The sequence below is a fragment of the Melospiza melodia genome, chromosome 3 (genome assembly GCF_035770615.1).
Source record: "Melospiza melodia melodia isolate bMelMel2 chromosome 3, bMelMel2.pri, whole genome shotgun sequence".
Taxonomy (NCBI): Eukaryota; Metazoa; Chordata; class Aves; order Passeriformes; family Passerellidae; genus Melospiza; species Melospiza melodia.
This window is the reverse complement of record NC_086196.1, coordinates 7,571,960-7,592,324: the sequence shown is the minus strand read 5'-3', so window position 1 is coordinate 7,592,324 and position 20,365 is coordinate 7,571,960. Positions and strand designations below refer to the sequence as shown.

General features: G+C 45.1%; 2 protein-coding genes across 9 annotated transcripts in view; one reads left to right on the top strand and one right to left on the bottom strand.

The window, feature by feature from the left end:
- ERICH1 (glutamate rich 1) overlaps positions 1 to 18,845 on the bottom strand; it is a 66,832-nt gene extending 47,987 nt beyond the window's left edge. For both annotated transcript variants that reach the window (XM_063150756.1, XM_063150758.1), the window contains exons 1-2: positions 18,801 to 18,845; positions 2,554 to 2,748 (exon numbers count right to left, since the gene is read on the bottom strand). In XM_063150756.1, coding sequence (XP_063006826.1) covers positions 2,554 to 2,748; positions 18,801 to 18,822 — 217 coding nt within the window. In that variant the 5' untranslated portion in view covers positions 18,823 to 18,845. The remainder of the gene's footprint in view (positions 1 to 2,553; positions 2,749 to 18,800) is intronic.
- Positions 18,846 to 19,146: 301 nt separating this feature from the next.
- DLGAP2 (DLG associated protein 2) overlaps positions 19,147 to 20,365 on the top strand; it is a 455,404-nt gene continuing 454,185 nt past the window's right edge. For 4 of the 7 annotated variants that reach the window (XM_063150740.1, XM_063150738.1, XM_063150739.1 and 1 more), the window contains exon 1: positions 19,147 to 19,245. In XM_063150740.1, coding sequence (XP_063006810.1) covers positions 19,228 to 19,245 — 18 coding nt within the window. In that variant the 5' untranslated portion in view covers positions 19,147 to 19,227. The remainder of the gene's footprint in view (positions 19,246 to 20,365) is intronic. The other 3 variants (XM_063150755.1, XM_063150737.1, XM_063150742.1) reach the window with 2 other exon arrangements.

The following is a 20,365-nucleotide window of genomic DNA, read 5'->3' as shown; positions in this document are numbered from 1 at the left end:
TTTGACTACTGCTACTTAAATCATCAGCTGTCTTGTAGTTATGCCCATAATCTTTGGTCTGTAAGTAAGAAGTCACTTAAAGCAGTTAATGATAAAAAAAATTCAATCAATGCTTGTATGTTTTTCTTTCACCAAGGCCACAGACTTTACAGCTTAAACCTTCTGTCTATCTCTAAACATGTACTTTCACAGTCCAATGCTATAAAATCACCACATGTAAATGCAAGAGTTTGTTAAATTTAAATAAAATCACAACCAGAAAAGAACGGTTGTGTGCTGGTTTCCCAGATGGGTAAATGATTTACCTTTTTTCTTATCATTTTACCACTTCAAGGCTTTTTTTTAAAGTACTTATATGTTGAACTTGAAACAAGACAGAACTCTTTCTGTACTACTGTGGCATTTTCATGCCTTCAACAGATAACAAACTTAGTTATAGTTTGCTGTTAATTTCAAAACCAGCCTTGTTGCTCTGCTGTGAAAATCCTAAATATAAACCTGTTCTTTTTACTCCATGTTTCCTATCCCATAAGCTAGATTTTCCCTGTATTAGGATACTGAATAAAAAGCCTTTCTTTCATTACTCCTTGAAGGATATTGCAATAGGAATCAGGTATAAACAAACCAGAGGAGTTATAAATCACAAGGTAAAATAAATTCTCCCCCTCACCTTCCATTTCAGTGGGAGTGTTGTCCTAATTTATAAGGAATGGTAGAGATTCACTACAAACAATAAGAGTTTTAGCTTAAGAAATTATTCCATAGTTGGGTATAATTAGCACAGCTTTATCATAGAGCAAAAATATAGCCTGTTACTTGTTTTGAAAGGACCATTAGTTACCAATGCTATCACATATCACTGTACAGAATAACTTTAATGCTTTATCAACCTTTTGAAAATATACTTTTCATTATTGACTACACAAAAGAAGTATCAGAAGTACTAATCTTGAAAACCAAATTGAGTATAAAACATATAGAACTACAGAAGCTGAAATTTCCATGCAACCCTTTATTACAGTAATGGTGTACTGGTTTTGGCTGGGGTAGAGTTAATTTTCTTCCCAGTGGCTGGTACAGGGCTGTGTTCTGGATCTGTGCTGAACACAGGCTTGATAATACAGAGATGATTTTGTTATTGCTGAGCAGGGCTTGCACAGAACCAAGGCCTTGTTTGTACTGCCACTCTGGTGAGGAACTTGGGGGTGAGTGGAAGGAGACACAGCTGGGACAGGTGACCCAAACTGACCAGAAGGATATTTCAGACCAAGTGATGCACACACTGACACACAGAGTTGACATACTGGCTTGACCTCAGACCTGCCTTGTCACTCTTAACTTGCTTGGTGTCAATGGAGTGTTGGTTGAATCTGGTTACTGTGAACAGACCTCCTGCTCCTCTGCCAGGCACCGTGGCACTGCTTCCACAGTGATGACACAGCTCCTGTGCCTACCTTGGCCCAGCTGGCCTTCCTTCACCTTCCCTCTGCTGCTCTCCCAGACACATCTGAGCTCTGTCAGGCCTTCTGCCACATTTGCTTCATTTTCTGCATGTCACAATAAGCCATTCTTGTGCTTTGAGAAGTTATTCTTGAAACAGCTCTTCAGAGCTCCTTTGCAATTCAGACTAATCCTCTCCTCAATCCTACCAAGCAGATCCCTGAACAAGACAAACACCTGTTATTATGTAGCACACAGTTCTAACCCTGCTCATCATTCTGCTCACTTCTTTCTGGACATTACTCTCCTGCCCCAGACCACATCTACAACCAGTTCTTGCCTGTGAACAAGTAAGGACAGCTGACCATCTCCCCCAGAGGAAGTTTTTATGCTCTTGTGAAACATACCCTTCTATTTCAAGACAGTTTAACAGCCTTATAGTTATGGCAAAATCAGGTTTTAGGTGAATACAAAGCAGTTCACTTTCATTCTATACTTGTGCAGAGCCTTTTACCCACAAGTAATACCACAGCTACCTGATTTTCCAGCTCCAACTTTTGGCATGCCATTCACATTCTACAACTTTTTTGAAAAAAACAAGGACTTTTATTTATCTGTTCAAATATTCATGTGCCATGTTCATTGTATAAACACACACAACATAATGCTCTTTTCCAAGGGACTAATATGGTCTCTGAATTAATATTTGCCTTCCAATGGATCTGCATTCCCCATGGGGCTTCTGTTGTAGCATGAGGGCAGAGTCATTTATTCCCACCTATCTCCATCTGCATCTCTAACAGCTGAGCAGAGCTATACCAGCAGAAGTCATTTTATCACTATTTAAGAGACATTATATCAAAGACAGTTACAGCTTACACTGAACTTTCATAGCTGCTTTTGCTAAATGCTGCATCCAAGCACATACACCAAGAATATTTCTTGACTTTCACAGGACCTCAAGTGTTCCAGGTATTAAGTACCACTGGCCCTAGTACTCAAATCCATCTGTTGGTATCAGCAGATGAAAAAAACACAACATACTATACAGTTCTGAAATAAAGCAGCTATATTTAAAAGCATATTATCAGAAAAATGACAACACAGCCTCACCTTGAAATGATTCGCAGGGTGTATTAGTTGATGTGCTAGCATCTGCTGATGAAACCTGGACATTATCCAAATTCTTTTCTTTAGATTTTGAGCGAGGATTTTCAAGAATCACCTCCTTTTCTCTACTTGAAGTCTGAACAAGAGAAGATGATGAAGTTTCACCATAGAGTCGTTTCAGTAATTTTGCCAAGAACACTGCAGGGTAAGAAAACTTTTTTTAATATGAAGAAATGCAGTGCTTAAAAAATATTTTAAGACTTCAGAAACCCCAGCAACTAATTGATTTAAGACAGTTTCCCTCATGTTCCATGGAAATCTGTTTTGAGTAGTCTCTACCTCTCACAGGTGAAACTAAAAATAAATATATTTAAGTTCAAAACTTGAATTAGAAAAACAGTTTTAAAACACCAGAGTTCATTAGCAAGGTAACATTTAAAGTCTTCCATTTGACTACATTTTGGCAGTAAATTACAGTACATTCACAGACTAAACACAGATTAATTTTTAAAACAAGAATCTTTCCATGCAAGTGTCATAAAGCTGCTCAAAATGCAGGTCTCTTCTGGCACAGAGGCAGCGCAATTGAATTACTCATTAAAATCAGTAAGCTACAAGGATTTAATCAGACAGAAAAACCAGGAGTAGACAGCAGCAGAAACACATGGTAACCAGTTATTTCTACAGAATAATCAGTATTCTTACACGCCTCTTCTTCTTATGGGCCCATTTCTGACGACACTGACAATCTGCTACAAGTTAGTCAAATGCAAGTATCATTCGATTAAAGAAATATATGCAAATAATCTACTCATTAACAAAACCATTACCTTTGTATATATACATGTACACTTCAATAACTTAAAAAGACACACTAAAGTATAAAGTATTACTAAAAGTTTTTATCTGTTGCAAAGCAACATCTCTGGTTTCATGAATTCGATGTGGTCAAGGGGATATGGCAGTATGTGGGGGTGGGAAAAAAGACATCTGGAGAAAAATGTTATCTAAACTGCAACCTCAGATTTAATATACATTCTGTGGACACTACACAAGCAACCTGCTGCAAATTCATAATAAAATAATTCTGCCAAGAGAAAAGAACTTAAATTGTCATAAGAAGACGCAGCCCACGGATGCTTAGCAGAAAAACATTTTATAGTCCCATAACTTTTCAATAAATTACTTCACAACTGAAAAAAAACCCTTCATCCTTGAACCACCAGTCCTTGATAGACAAACTGGACCTCCAGTGTACCTTGGCAACTATGCTTTCTCATGTAAATGCTGAACTGCATGCTTTGCTATGGACTATGATTACAGTTTCCAGACAGACAGACATGAACAAGTGACTGTGCATTTTCCTAAGGTTCCCTTGCTGGGTTAGTCTACAGCCAGAAAGACAAAAATCCACAATTTGTCTCCTCTGTTAAAGAAAGTGGATGGAAATAACCAGTGTAATGAGACAAAGTTAACTGCCTTTTGCAGATCTCTGACTCTTAAACAAGTTATCCAAGAGGTTGATCCTGAATCCTCTCCCCAAGTGCTGCTGCTAACACTACAGCATTTTAATAAACTACAGTACAGCCATTACCAAATGTCATGGTTTAATGCCAATAGGCAGCCCAGCTGCTTGCTCACTTTCCCCCACATGGAATGGGGGAAAGAAGCAGAAGATAGGATTGAGACCATTCATGGGTTGACATAAAGACAGTTTAACCGGTAAAGCAAAAGTCGCGCACACAAGCAAAGCATGGAATTCATTCATCACTTCCCATGGGCAGGCAGTGTCAGGGATCCCCAGGAAAGCAGGGCTCCATCATACACAATGCTGACTTGGGAAGACAACTGTGCCCCACTTCCTGCCAGCTCTGCATGCTGAGTATGGCACCACAGGGTGGGGGACACCCCTTGGGTCAGCTGGGGCGAGCTGTCCCAGCTGGGTCCCCTCCCAATTCCTTGTGCACTCCCTGCCTCCTCGCTGGGGGGGTGGCGTGAGGAGCAGAAAAGACCTTGCCTCCATGTAAGCACTGCTTAACAACAAAAAAAAGATCCCTGAGTCATCAACACTATTTTCACCACAAATACAGAAAACACATCACCACAGGAGCTGTTATGAAGAAAATTAACTCTAGCACATCCACAACCAGTACACACATTAACATTCAAGCACTTGTACTGAGGGAACTGTTCTTCCAAAGCAAATGATCATTGACATACTGATAAATCTAAATATGCAAATGCATCTCCAAATCTGCTGAGAAGAACAGCCTCCTCATAACTACACTGTATTTTATGCTCTCCACCTTGAAATGTGATTTCCCTAGTCATCTCTCTCCCCAAATTACATCACCTTTTCCTTTCCATTTTTAAAATTGAGGGCCTATATTCATGCACACAATAGCATTGCTTCAGAAAGCAAGACGAGACGTGCTGTGATGCATTCATTCCTTCTAACTCCCATGGGGAGCTCTCCCCATCTTTAATACCTTTACTTGAGAAAGCAGGCTGATAGAATGCCTGCTTGGAGGGTACAAATACTGAGGAGGTTATTCTTTGATTCTTTGATAAAAATCTCTTTAGCTCAGAAAGAAGTATCTAGATCAGGAACAGTGACAGATTCACCAAAGCAACATCCACTTGGCTGGAGTTTTCAGCAGATACTGGGAGAAGCAGTAAGGTGTGGAGTGAGGGAGCTCTTCACTGTCTGCAAAGTTTTCACATCTGTGTCAGAGCACCTCAGCACTGACAAAGGTCATCTCTTAAGATAACTAGCAATTTCCAATAACCATAACAAAATAGAAATGACAAGTGTTGACACACAGACATTACAAGGTCCTTACTTGAAACCTGATGTACTTCAAGCCTTCTGAAGACAGCAGGAAGCAATGAATCCCAGCAGTTCACCTACCTCAGGTCAATGAAGAATCACAGAATCAGGTGAGTGGAAAGGGACCCACAAGGATCACTGAGTCCAACTCCTGTCCCTGAACAGCACCATCCTCTAGAGTCACATCATGTGCCCAAGAGCTTTGTCTAAACAATTCTTGAGCTCTCTCAGGCTTGGTGCTGTGACTGCTTCCCTGGGAAGCCTGCTCCAGTGCCCAAACACCCTCTGGGTGAAGAACCTTTTCCTGATATCCAACCTAAACCTCCCCTGACACAGCTTTAGGCCATTCCCTTGGGTCCTGTCACTGTCACCACAGAGATCAGGGTCTGCCCCTCCTCTTCCCCTCACAAGGAGGTGTAACCGCAATGAAGTTCCCCCTCAGTGTCCTCCAGGCTGAACAGACCAAGAGCCCTCAGCTGCTCCTCCTATGGCCTCCCCTCAAGGTCCTTCACCATCTTTGTAGGTCACTTTTGAATGCTGTCTATAGCTTAATATCTTTCTTACATTGTGGTGTCCAAAACTGCCCCAGCACTGGAGGTGAGGCCGCCCCAGAGCAGGGCAGAGTGGGACAATCCCCTCCCTTGCCCTGCTGGCCGTGCTCTCCCTGATGTCCCTCAGGACAGGGCTGACCCTCCTGGCTGCCAGGGCACTGCTGGCTCATGTTCAGTTTGTCACTGAGCAGGACCCTCAGGTGCCTTTCCCTGGCACTGCTTTACAGAATCTCACTCCCCACTCTGTCTGTACAGCCAGGGCTGCCCCGTGCCAGGCACAGAACCCAGCACTCGTTGAATTTCCTGTGGTTGGAAATTGCCCAGCCCTCGGATCTGCTGAGGTCTCTCTGCTGGGCCCCCCTGCCCTAGAGGGAGTCAACAGCTCCTCCCAGTTTTTATTGTCTGCAGATTTGGTTAGTGTGCCTAGAATCCCCAGAAAGTGCTGAAAAAACTGACTTATTTTGAACTGTTTGTAATCCTAAGTATATTCTAGTCTGAATAAAAAATAAAATAAAAATCTGCCTGCAGCCCAAAACCTGAACAAAGTGGTCCTCAGTATGAGTGAACAAAGAAATTAGGCTCTGAGGAATACCCATTCTGCTATCCTCAGCAGCTTTACATGCTCCAAAGCAGCACTCTGCTTTGCAATTAACAGTCTCAGAACTGAGCTACCAAAACATTTTTCAGATGACAAAGGAAGCTCTTTCCAGAGGGTTTTATCACTGCAATTACTTGAAAAAAAAAAAAGGTATTGTGTGATATCTACAAGCATTGGCTCAATCACAGGAGAAGGGTCTTGCCTGATGCTATGGAGCAGTTCTTGCCTATGGAAAACCTCTCCTTAACCTGGTGTCTCTGGTACTGTTCAGCATCAGAGATCAGTCCATTTGGTAAGAACTGCTCAGACCCTCCAAAATAACTACCCCTTAACAGAATATTAGCAATAAAGGAAATTCAAGCAAAAAATAACTACTACTAGAAATGTACCTTACCTATTAGAGTTTCAAAATGGAGTAAGCTTGCTCTCACCATAGCTATGGCATAGTCAATAACCATATGGTCATTTCTTAACAATGTTTTTCCGTCAACATAACTGATGGAGGGACAGTACAGGTTCATGTAGTCTTTTGATTCTGATTAGGCTTTTCATTTAATTAAAAAAAAATCACTTTCCAGCTGAAAACATGCAGCAGTATTAAAACATTGCTACTGTGCAATGAGCTGAAGAAACACTGTAACACTTGACTTTCCAGGAATTCCTCAGTGACAAAAAGGAGCCAGTATTTTCAGAAATGAGAACAAGCTGCAGTAGGTACCAAACAAGTTCCATGGCTAATTCTTGACAACTCATGTCTGGAAAGAGTGAATTACAAATACATCAGAAAACTGAAAAAGCACCAGGTGTCTATAGTTTGACATCACATAAAGAAAGCAAAGTGTAACTCCAAGAAATACAATGCAGAACACATGCCGGCTACTGATACAAACTGTCGACACCCATGACCCTTCTATTACTAATTTCACGAGAAGAATAAGGAGCATCCTTCAAATAAATGCATTTTTGACAGCTAGGTATTAAATTGACACCTTGACTGAATTAATATTACCTACATAACCAGACTATCCACAAACACACTGAAAGAGCACTGCAGATTTATGAATATTCTGGGGTTGGCAGCAGGACTTTCCATGACTCAAAATTCAGTTAGGACTAGACCGTACACGCTAAAGAACTGAACACATTAAGTTCAGAACATCACAAACGTTCCTGTGCAGCAAGAGCTTCCTCAAAACATTTCTGTGGAGAATGCTTGCCACATACTTTTGGCTACCTCTCATCCATACTGTAAGTACCCCCACCACATTTCTCATTTGGTTGCCTCCTGCCTACTTAAGAGGAAGTTGGGCAGCAAGAACAAAGTAAAATGGCACTGGGAGCACTGAACTCTGTGAAGCTTGCAAGTTGCCCTACTTGGTCTCTTTGTCTCTCCTACAAACAGAAGCTTTCCAAAAATGGAAGAATCAGGAACTTCTTCTAAAACCATCCCATGTGCAAGATGTGCTAATATGCTATTTCTGCTACAGCAGAAGGAAAGCTAGTACAGCAGAATGGAAAAGGACGGAAAGAGCAGGCAGAACGATAATCCTCATGCAGAACATATGGACAAGGCTTCATTAAAATGTTCAGTTCATCTCGGTTTATGAAGAATTGCTCTCCAATATTCAAATGGATTTAAATCCTTGAAGTCTCTTTTATCATGCAAGTACCACATCTCCTATGGAGGGCATAACAGGACAGTTACTTTATAACATGACCATAAAAATGACAGAACTGTTAAGGCTGGAAGGGATCTCCAGACATCACCCAGTCTAATCCAAAAGCTCAGAACAGGATCAACTAGAGCAAATTGTGGAGGGCCTTGCCTAGTAGGATATAACAATCCCATTGCATGGATCATCACCTCTTCCCTAATGATACCTGGACACTCTTGACCAGAGATCTTCAAGGAAACTACCTGGATAAGAGTGACTCTTGAAAAAGAGATAACTGTGTTTATCGGGACAAAACATTTTAGAAGACTGCTACAGACAGAAAATGTGAGCTAGACTGCTATTCCTGCCAGCTAGCAGGTGGAAGACTGATTATACCTTCAGGCCAGGAATCAATAATTCCTTTAAATGATGTCCCACAAAGTTTACTTTTCCTTTAACCATACAGGATGGTTTCATAGTTTGAGTCTTCTGGATCCTTTCTGAAAGAGTTGCTCAGCTGGCCAAACTGATGAACAAAGGTCTTTTCTCTGTGCTTATTTCACCTAACACAGTGATTCTTGGGTCATGGCTCTGCAAGCCTCACAAAGACAAAGGCATTCAGTTTGTATTTCAGCCACCAGGGCAAAATGTAGTCTGAGGTTATGATGCCTGATGGCATGCAAGGTATCCTGTTTTGCCTGCAGATTTAACACTGCTCCAGAGACCCCAATGTCCACAAGACACCAGTTCAGCCAGTGAGCTCTGAGTGCCCAAGATGTACTTAGTAGAGATGATGGTGCATTGAGTACAGTCCCCTGTTAAACAGAAAGCAATACAGAACCTCCAAGGATAACTAAATTTATTAACCTTGACCTTAACTTCCCAATACAAGCAAAAGATACACACATACACACACACACTGACCTTGGAAAAAACAAAACCTCCAATCATCAAGCCCCACAGCCAAAACAGCCCCCACAAAACAAAAAGGAATCAGCTGAAAGCTCAAACACCCCAAACCATTGCTAGAAATGGCAGAGACCAAAGGCTTGAAATAAGTCAAGAGAGCTTGTATGTGTGCACACCATATTCTAGTCCTGATTGAAATGAATAGCTAAGGAAGAAAGAGAGTAATTAACCTCTACAAAACATTCCATGGCAGCTGAAGAGAGTATCATTTCCCCACTTGCCCTCATTTTTACCAAAAGCATTAGAGCCATGCAGGGATATGGGCAAAAGAACAATGCAGTGACATGCAATTACATTCTGTGTACTTGACAGTTCAGATCATCTAAAAGCTGCATCTAACATCTAAGATGGGATGGTCTTGTTCAACTCAGGAGAAAGAAACAGAAAATGTGATTTTCTTGTTAGCAGCCAGGTCAGTTTTGCCAAGAGTGACGTATTTCCATTTCACCATGGATAGTGCATGCAAACCAAAGCAAAGCACTGTAGCTGTATCATGGGAATAACACAATTGATCTTTCCAACTGGGGAAAAAATAGTGAAATATGTGGAACCCTAGCTGTGATCAAAGTACAGTTTTATGTACACAGGAATGGGTACAGTATTTTGCTTTGTGTTCCCAGTCTGCAAGCAGTCCTCATCCTGCAGGCGAAGCTATGGTAACAGGCTCTTACAACAGCAGCTAAAGGATAAAAAAAGGATAAAAAAGCAAGGACTGCAAGATCTGCAGCAGAAAATTCAGGCTGAAGCTGACTGTCTCTTTCAAGAGGCACTTCTAGACAGACATAGAAGCTAACAGATTACAAGATCTTATGTTTAGTCAAAGAGGAGGCCATCCTGCAGATCATCGACTACATCTTCAGTCTCCACACTTCAGATAAAATGCATCTATCTACAAATTTAGAGTCCTTCCTTCCCAACAGCACTGCTATTTTATGGCATGCTTTCTTGAGGAAGACACCAAGTAATTTTTCAGCTTCATATTTCAGGACAGAATTCACTTGCCTCTTAACACCAGAAAATGTACTACTCCATCTTGGCTGAATGACTGGGAGAAGGACTTTTACACACCTAATTATACTGAGACCCAAAAACTTGCACCTCAATACTTTTAATACACTTCAAAAGACTCTAGAGGAACTCCATAATTCATAACAGGGTTTTTCTAGTGCCTTGGCATAAGACACATACACACAGACCACATTTGCTATTTAGATTTGAAAAACTTGACTGTTTTCAGCACTTTTTCTTCCTCTCCTTACTAGGTTAAGGAATCCTGCATTATATAGGAACATGTTTCCCACTGGGGATTTCCCTGCAGGTTAGAAACCTTGATTCTGAAGTCTCTTTTGGCCTGGAAAGCATCTCTCAGCCTCACACACATAACCTTTAACTACCTGCCTTTGTCAAGAGAGCTCTTTTTTTGAACAAAGGTTGTTCATCCCATTTCTCCCACAAGCTATGATGTTGCTTGGTTGTTGTGAGGTTTTCTTGGCTTTGTCTTTTGAAATCCAGAACGGAGACTGAGTAGAAACACCATGGTGAAATGCTGATATCACAAGCTGATTATTTTAAACTTTACTAGCTCCTTAGACAATCTTTTAGTTTTACAAAACTCACAAAACTTCAGTGACATATTAAAGGGAAAAATTTGTACAGTTCCTCACAGGATGTCTACACAAGGTGGGAATGGTCCTCTTTACAAGCATACAATTGGTCTCGTTGACATTACACATAACATCAAGACCACGTAACAAATGAAAACCATAACAGATGGGTTCAACACCTAAAGGTATTATTACATATGTGATGGTGAAATAACTCACATGTACTATTTGGGAGTGAAACAATGAAAGGATTTAGTTGTATCCAAGGTCCAAGAATTCTGTGCTTGAACTACTAGGTATCAGCTGCATCTCAGTATGGTTGTTAACCAAAAGGTCACAGGGAGCTGCATAAGAAACAGATACTATCATTTTCTATCTAGTGTGTAATAGTAACTTCACAATATCAAGGTTTGTCTCAAGACCACTGATGTTATTCTCACTGAAACAGCATCTATTAGTCTTCAACATCCCATTAGCTCAAAAAAATCAGATGCTAATTGCCCTAATTTTACACCTGTCATACTCTTTATTACAGGTTCGAGAACCACAGTGGGGAAAAAAAAATCCATTTTTGTGCTCTAAAGTAGTAGTTGATAAAATATGTCTCCATTTATCTATTTATTTAGCATTACTTTTTATAGCACATGGAAACTCACTTTGTCATCTAAAACTCAGTAATATAGAATTCTCCTGCCTGTGAGATAAATAAGCTGCAGCTGTTCAAAAGTTAAGTATATGGCATATATCAGGAAGATTGAAAGGTAGGAGAGGAAAAGAATATAGTGATAAAACACCCCGTATCTAGGTATTCACCTCAATTAAGCAGTTATTACAAAGAGAGATTGACCTGTGAGCTTCCAGACCGACACCGTTCATAGCAATTGCAGATACAAACCAGTAACTTATTGCTAGAAAAAGCCAACATTTATTTTCTCTTCTTAGCTTAAAAGAAACTTATTCAGCTAGACCAAGCACAGGCCCTGTCACATTGCAGTTTCAAATCAGTAAGACTGCTGTTAGATCTGTCAGCAAATTCTACATGAGTGTGTAGTTCAACAGCAATCTGACTAATAGATTGTGCTATCCTGTCTCAACAAAGCTTTTAGAGATCTGTCAGTAGGCCACCTTAATTGCAGCCACAAGCTCCTTGACATCAAATAAACCTGACATGACAAAGATGATAAGTTCACAATGAGAACACCAGGATTTTAGGAACAGTTCTGCTGTTCCTAAGAACCTCATCTGCCTTGTAGAGAGACCCTGCAAAATGTGTATTGCTACTGCAGTCCTGGGAAAACAGAGCATCTTCACTATGGTTACAATTTGTGCATACTTTCCATCTTCTACAAAACTTAAAAATATGTTTCTCATACTGTACCATTGTCTTTTTCTTACTTGGCACAATCAAACACACCTCACTGAAAACATCTAAAGATATCTCATACCCCCTTACCAAAGCTCAATTTTGGTGACTATTATTACTATTAATAATCATAATTCTGGCCACTGAGTTGAGCCAACTGTAAAGTACAGCTGCACTGTAGTGTCAGCAGTGCCCTGGCAGCCAGGAGGGCCCACTGTGTTCCAGAGAGCATCAGGCATAGCTGGGCAAGGGAAGAGATTGTCCCATGGCGCTGCTGCAGCCCCATCTCAAATCCTGTGCTCTGTTTTGAGTGCTACAATGTAGGAAATATCCACAGCAGTCAGAGAGCACCCAAAAGAGACCTACAAAGATGGGGAAGGGCCTTGAGGGGGAGCTGTGTGAGGAGGGGCTGAGGGCACTTGGTCTGTTCAGCCTGGGGGAGACTGAGGGAAACCTCACTGCAGTTACAGCTGCCTGTGAGGGGAAGAGGAGGGACAGACCCTGAGCTCTGCTCTGTGGTGACCATGACAGGACCCAAGGGAATGGCCCCAAACCTCAGGGGAGGTTTAGGTTGGATATTAGAAAAATGTTCCTCACCCAGAGGGTGTTTGGGCACTGAAACAGTTCCCCAGGGAAGCAGTCACAGCACCAAGCCTGACAGAGCTCAAGAAGCATTTGGACAGTGTTCTTGGGCACTGGTGTGATTCCTGGAGCTGGTGCTGTGCAGGGACAGGAACTGGACTCCTGTGAGACTCTATGAGACTTTTTTCCTCTCTTTTCTGGACAGATTTGGGAGAGGGAAGGCTCTGCACTTATCACTGCTCAGAGACCAATCTGAGGCCAACACAGGTGTAAAGTTTCAGAAAGTTTAAATCTTCCTTCACCCTAAATCTGGATGCAAAGAGCATATGGCTAAAAGTGAAGATTGAACTATGCCACACATTGGCTTAAGATAAATGTTCAGGTAAATGATAGTACTAATATGGAAAACAGACACCAAAATAGCTGAAAACAGTAAAAATCAAAAAGCAAAACACAAAAAACCCAAACTCATTCTGACTTCAGATTACTGAAGAGAAAAAAATTTGCAAATTTTAAACAGGCAGTTTCACATAAGAAGAAGCAAGCTAAAATGAAGGTCAATATACCCGTATTTAAAAATCTAACCATGAAATTGGCAGGTGTAGTATCACTGAACACAAAGAAAAGTCCAACAGATTTGTGCATTAAGTACTATTCAAAAGAAACCTTCATAAGGTCATATTATATAAAAGAAACATAAATTAATTGAATTTCTACATAGCTTTCTTCAAAGAGTAAACATATCACCCTTTGCAGTGATTTCAACATTTGATTATAAAAAAAATCAAGCAACTTCTGCAAGCATATCTAATATACATATAACAGAAATCAATATTGCACCAAACATCCCATCACAAAAAAGTTCTGGAAGTTCCAGTGCAGCTGAATTTTTCTTTTCTTTCTAGACATATATGGAGTTTTACTTTAAGTCATTAGCCAACCCACAAAAATCCAAACTTCTTGAGAACAGTTTTCAACCTTTTGAACTAAAAACAACTGAAAGCATAAGAAACCACATATTGCCATAACAATCTGTGCTGGCTTTGGCTGGGATGGAGTTAATTTTCTCCACAGTAGCTGGTAGGGGGCTGTGTTTTGGATTTGTGCTGAAAACAGGGCTGACAATACAAGGATGATTTCGTTATTGCTGAGCAGTCTTAAGGCCCTTTCTGTTACCTGCCCTGTGGGATCTCAGCACCTCAGGACTGATGTGCAGAGTGGCCGAGACCACCCTTGGGGGGCTCGGGAGTCCTGGAATGTTGCCAGAAGTGTCTGGTGGCTGCACTTTGATCCTGCATGGGAGACGACACCTGTATGAGGATGGGAGGATTTCACTGGGTGAATGGTGAAGGGATAAGTTAATTAGGGTGTGAAACACGGGGTTTAGGATTTCTGTACAGGGGGGTCTAGAGAAGTAAGATGGAGGAATTGGGGCATGTCCTGTCCTTCTTCTTCTTCTTCTTGGCCTCCATCTTCTGTGGTGATGTTGGCACTTTGGGATTGGTTATTACTAAAAGTGCACTGGTCAATAAGGGTAAAAGGTATTGGGGAAAATTGATAAATATTGTATACGTAGTTTTGAGTATAAAGATAGGTGACCGCCCTGGGGGCTCTCAGTGTGCTCATGGCTGGCTGCTGTGCCATTTCTCTGTCAGGCCAAGAGAAAATCTTTTAGATAAACAATTAATAAACACCGAGACCGAGAAAAGATCAGAAGTCTCTTCTCGTCCTTTGGAGCGCGGGCTGTCCAAGGCCACCCCGGGCCTTTCCAGGCCACCTAAACAGCCAAGAAACCGACACTGCCCCACCTGTGAAGAAGGCTGGAAGCACACCAGGAATTGAGAGGAAACACACCTGGAGCAGCTGACTCAAGGGATATGCCAAACCCTATGCTGACATGCTCAGATATAAAGCTGGGGGAAAGAGGAAAGGGGGAATGCTCAGAGTGATGATGCCTGTCCTCCCAGGTCACCATTACAGGTAAAGGAGCACTGCTTTTCTGGGGAAGGCTAAACACCTGCCAGCCCATGGGAAGTGGTGAATGAATTCCTCCTTTTGTTTTGCTTGTGTGCATTTTGGTTTGCCTATTTATTGGAATAAAAATCCCAATATTACCAGGTAGATTGTGCCTGGGCCTGTCTGACCCCTGCTGCCAGGCCAAAGGCATCAGCTGTGGTGTTTCACCCCAGAGACACTTTTGGCTTGCTGGAGGTTGCAGCTGGGAGCTGAAACAAGACTTGGAGAAACTCAGTTTACCTCAGGTGGGAAGGCTTCAGGTGATGGTGGAGAGGAAAAGAGAGCGGATACTGCCGGAGGGTTTATATCCAGAGTTTATTCCATGCTCACAGAGGTCTGAATCACAGTAACAGCTCCAGCAGAATAATGACCACATGGTCCTTGGTCAATTTAAGCCCAGGGACAGGGGGAGGGGAAGGGACAGGTGAGCACCAACCAGGTGGGAGGGGCAGGGTCTCAGGGAACGAGGGACGCCCAGGCAGGCCAATGACCCCAGGCCTGGATTGCATCCTCTGAACGTGACCAACCACACAGGCCCTGCTGGGATGTTAACACTGACTGACAGCCCAGCAGGGGGCGAGGGGGAAGGGGAAGAGAGGTACTGCCACACCTGGGAAGGGACTGGCAAGTTTAAAAATGGAAACTGCAACACACTGCAACACCTATTAAACTGTCTTTGTCTCAACCAAGTGAGTTTGCTCAGTTTTCTGATTCTTTCCCTCGTCCCAGTGGCAGGTGAGTATGTGAGCAGCTTTGCTCCCAGGTGATTCCAGAAATCTGTTACAGCAAGGGCAAAGCCAGTGCTGAGTGAAAGGCATCACACACTGAACGTTTAAAAAGGCAAAGTAACTAAAACAGACACACCTTAATGGCACACACCACCACCTCCACCACTTTACTAACTAACACAGGTTCATACACCTGCTCCTGAACATTATTACTGCCCAGCATATTTAAACAGTCCCACCTTCCCGTGTGGACCACCCCATCTCAATGCAAAGTATGTAACAATTGCTTGAACTTCCTGACAACAAACCAACCCTGCACCAACACAATCCATCCCCCCAAAAACCCCAAAAAACCCCAAACAGCCACCCACACAAAACACAGAACCCTAAAGGCCACATCATGTCAGGCTCTGCTCCCTGTGAGCACGTGCTCCCCTTGCAGGCTTTCTAAATAGAAGGTCATTGGGTGTATAATATCTGCTTCTTTCACCTTTTTGGCCTTTCTCCTTGACTGCATTTCTCATCCAGGCATAACACCAAGGTCAGCAACAAAAACTTTTCTTCCTCCCTTTCATAAAAGGTTTCAATGGCAGAGTCAAGTACACTTAGTCTGCTGTAGCTTCTACATTTAATCACAAAAAACCCCCAGCTATTTGTAATTTAGCCAACTACAATGCAAACAGAATTTACATCTTGATATGCTGTAATAAATCTTTGGTCACATTTGGTGGGGAGCAAGATACTTCTCAAAGAAGGAAAAAAATAATGTCAGGCATCAGACTCCATTTGCCATTAATATTGGCCTTATATGATATATATGGAAAATATATGATGAAAGAAAACATACCCACTATAAAAAAAGGGCATTTATCTTTTTTCCCAGTAAAACATCAAAGTATTTGCCAAAAATTATGTTGAGTTTGAAAACCAAAAATAAGAAAAGGATTTGAATAACCTCAAGATCTCTGAAAATCAGTGCTTCTCTGAAACTAGAAAAAAGGAAGAAATGGTGTGCTTTTCTGCAAAATGAAGATGTTTAATATGTGCTATAGCCATTAAAAAAAACCCAGAAAAACAAAAAAAAATCCCCAAACCAAGGAATTGCAGTGTCATTTCAAGGACCACTATAACTCTGCCCAAAGTCACCTGAGAGATGAAAATAGCACTCCTTGAAGCAATATTCTCTATTTAAAAACATTTGCCACTGATGTCTGTCAAGTGTCCACGTTGGCTTTCCAGTTTAACCTCTCCAACAGGAAGCCTCCTGCTGCCCCACTAGATCATCCCTTGTGCAGCACAACTTTTCCATCACTTTTTACTAGCAATTATATCAATAATCTACACTACACCTGCATCAATTCCTTAACTCCACCCTTCAGCAGCTGGAACATCACTCTCTATCCAGCCCTTTATGAAAGTGTTATTTTGGGGTGGCACAAACTTCCAAGAATGATGACTAAAGCTTTCAGGATGCAATGGTCAATGTTTAACAGCAACAAGTTAGGAGTTCAGCTGTCCCAGACAGGATCAACATCTTGTTGATAACACACAGAATGACAGCAGTAGTACCTCTAGCCCTGTCACAAATCACTGGTACATGACCAAGTAAAAAAACAAAAAGCTCCACAAAAACTAAAAGAAAAAAAAAATGCACTTTCTCAACTACTCCTGTCTCACCCTTTCCTGGCAGAGTGAAGTGCATTTCACTTAGCTGCTCTACTGGCTTTTCACTGTTTAGATTCACCTACAAGCTGTTGACCATCCCATTTACTCTGTATTATGGCCCAGTTCCCAACGAAATAAAAAGCTTTGTTGCTCTATTGTAATGCAGACAAAAATTTGTCTTCGGCATTTCAACATGCTCTTACAAAAAGCCAGCAAAATTAACCTTAAAGGGAAGCAGCTAAACCTTCTTTCTCAGCTCTTTTATAGGACACTTGTCCTTTCAAAAATACACATAGTTTCACAACAGAAAGTCAACAGTTTTCATAAATGCTATGGGCTGCAGAGGCTGATCAGATGCGGTTTTAAACTCTTCCATTTTTTTTTATTTCCTTCCCACGGGAGCATGTGACATCCTTGTATTTCTCCCTGTATTTTCCTTCCAATCTAAAGTCAAGGCCCCTTAGAGCGGCTGAATAAAACATGAATGATTTCCAACTTTACATAGTAAAGCCAGACACTCAGCATGATCATTTCAGCTTTCTCTGACACACTACCAAAACAAGCAGCTCTTTATCTGACCTTCAGTTTTAAACAATTTGAGAGCTTTAGAATTCAGTTCTCCCATTCTCAGCTCTAGAGCCATGCATTCATTCACAAGTGCATGAACTCACTCTTCCTAATTCACTTTCATCCAGAAAACATCAATTTGTAATTCACATCCCCAAAGCGTAGAAGCAAAACAGTGACTCCTTCTCCGTTCCTCACAACGAATCTGCATCTAAACCACAGAGAACACCACTGTGTATTTAAACCTCCTTCAAACGATCGCTACATGCAGTCCGTCAGCAAACAGCTTCCACACTAACTCCAGTGATCAGTTTCACTCTCAAATCGTTGTTCTCCCATGAAGTATTCCAGTTTCAGGCTGCCGGAACTGTGTGAAAACGCAACAGCCAAGCACAGGATGCAAGCATTCAGCTCTCGCACGGCTCAGCTCTACTCGACACGCTTTAAGAACAAGACATGACTTATGGAACTCCTGTATTTTGATTATTGTGTTCTTCCTGTGCCGTGTCTTATAAAACATTCAGATAAACAGAACAGACTGAAGTTGTGCATGGCTAGCAGAAGATTTTATCTTATTCTTTGCAAGCACAGTACCACAGTTATTTCAGAAGTGAGCTAAGTCACTTTAAGCCGAAACAGAGGGTCACTAACATTAAGCACGAATGCATGTGCGTACTGAGGATAAAAGGTGTCATCTTAAAATACTCTGTGATTAGAGAAGTAAATTTTATTTAGTCTCTATCCACCCCCGGGCAGGAATACTCGGCAATAGAACCCGCCCCGGAGCGGCCGGACAGGAGCGCCGGAGTGCCCGGGCCCCGCACGCCCAGAGCCCCGCCCGTGCGGCCGGAGGCTCCGCCGAGGCCACTTCTGTCCGCCCGCCTCCCCCGCTGCCGGGCAGGCTCGGCTTCTCACGGCCTGCCCCCGCGGGAAGGGCGCCGAGCAGCGGAACCAGCGGGTCCCGCGGCGGCAGCGCGGTGCGCCCGGGCCGGAACACGCCGCGGCTGAGGGCGGCTGAGGGCAGCCGCGCCCGGGACCATCACCGCCGCCCCCGGGCTCCCTCCGTCACCAGCCCCGGCGGCAGCACGGCGGGACCAACCACCCCTCACGGCACAGACTCACCGCTCCTCCTGCTCCCGGCCATGGCCCCACGGCCCCTCCGAGACGGCCCCGCGGCGCTCCCCTTCCCGTTGGCCGCCGCGCCTGTCGGTCCCGGCGCCGGGCGCCGCCATTGGCGGGGCTGCCGCAGCGCGTCCCCGCGCCCCGCCTTGGCCCCGCCCCGTCCCGCCCCGCCCCAGCGGGCGCGGTGCCCGCGGGCTCCGGCAGGGGGCGCGCGGCTGCGCAGAGCCGGCGGGGGCGCCCCTGCCGCGCGCGCGGGAGCGAGGGCGAGGGCGCGCGCGGGGCGCGAGGGGCGGGGGAGCGGCGCGCGGCGGCCCCGGCGGGTGAGCGGCGCCGGGGGACGCTGGGCGCGCGCCGCTGCTCCGCTGCCGGCGTCTCCTCAATCGCGACCCGCCGCAGCCCGCACCCGCCGCGTTAATAATGCACTAGAATGTCAGCGCTGAAAAAGGTACGGAGGGAGGGAGGGAGGCGAGGGAAGGGGCCGCCGTCGGGGCGGCAGGCGCGCCGGGCTGCTCGCGGGGCGCCTCCGCGCAAGCAGCGGAGGGAACGGGCGGGTGCCGGTGCCGCGGATCCGCGCGGGGACCGCACCGTCGGGGAGGGCGCCTGGGCAACGAGGCGAGGGCGCGCCAGCCGCGCCGTCGGTTGTGGTGTCATCCCCATCACCGGCGCGTCCCGGCGTCGCGCTGGCCCCGGCGCGGTGTCGCCGTGGCGGGGGTCTGGCCTCGGTACAGCCTGGGCAGGACGGCTGCGCCCCGAGTGCCCGATGCCTGAGCGGGGCGAGCGCGGTCTGGCACCCTCCCGTGTGGCCGGTCTGGCCGGAGGGAGCGGCGGGGAGGGGATGCTGCGCGCGGAGCCGCAGTGCTGGGGCGATTTAAATTTTGGCAGCGCGTGATGCTGGGGCTGCCCCGCGAGGAGGGGCCGGGCAGCCGGGGCTGGCGGCGCACCGCCGCCTGCTCCGCTCCCCTTTCCGTGCCGTGCCGTGCCGTGCCGCCCCGGGGAGGCTGCGGGTACGTCGGAGGGGCCGCGCTGCCCCGTCCCTCCGGTCCGGCCCCCAGGGGCGGCGGGGCGGCAGCCGAGCGGGGCGGGCGGCAGGTGAGTCCCGCACGTTCCCCGCGCCGGCTCTGCTTGGGTGCCGCGCACGGGGGCGCAGGGCTCGGCGCGGCCGGAGAGTCCGCGGGCGCGCACCGGAGCGCGGGGGCGGCCGCCCGGCGCATCTGCTGCGCTGCCCTCGGTCACCGAGGGGCGATCACGGGCGGCTCTCGCCACGCAGGGAGCGGCGTTCGCGGGCGCGTTGGCTGAGCGCCTCCGCGGTCCTTAGAAACACCGTCTGCCGGAGAAATAAAATAATTACCCGGTGTCATAATGAGAGCGCAGCGCGCCCCGGCCCGCCTCGCCTCCCGGAGCGGAGCCGGCAAACCGCCCGGCGTCCGCCACCGTCGGGGCGGCGGTCCCCCCGGCCCGAAGCGGCCCGAGCCGAACCGACCTGCGGCTGCGGGGCCGGTACGGATCGGCCCGGGGCACGGCAGTGGGAGAGCCTTCAGCCGGCGGGAGCTGCAGAAAAGGGACTT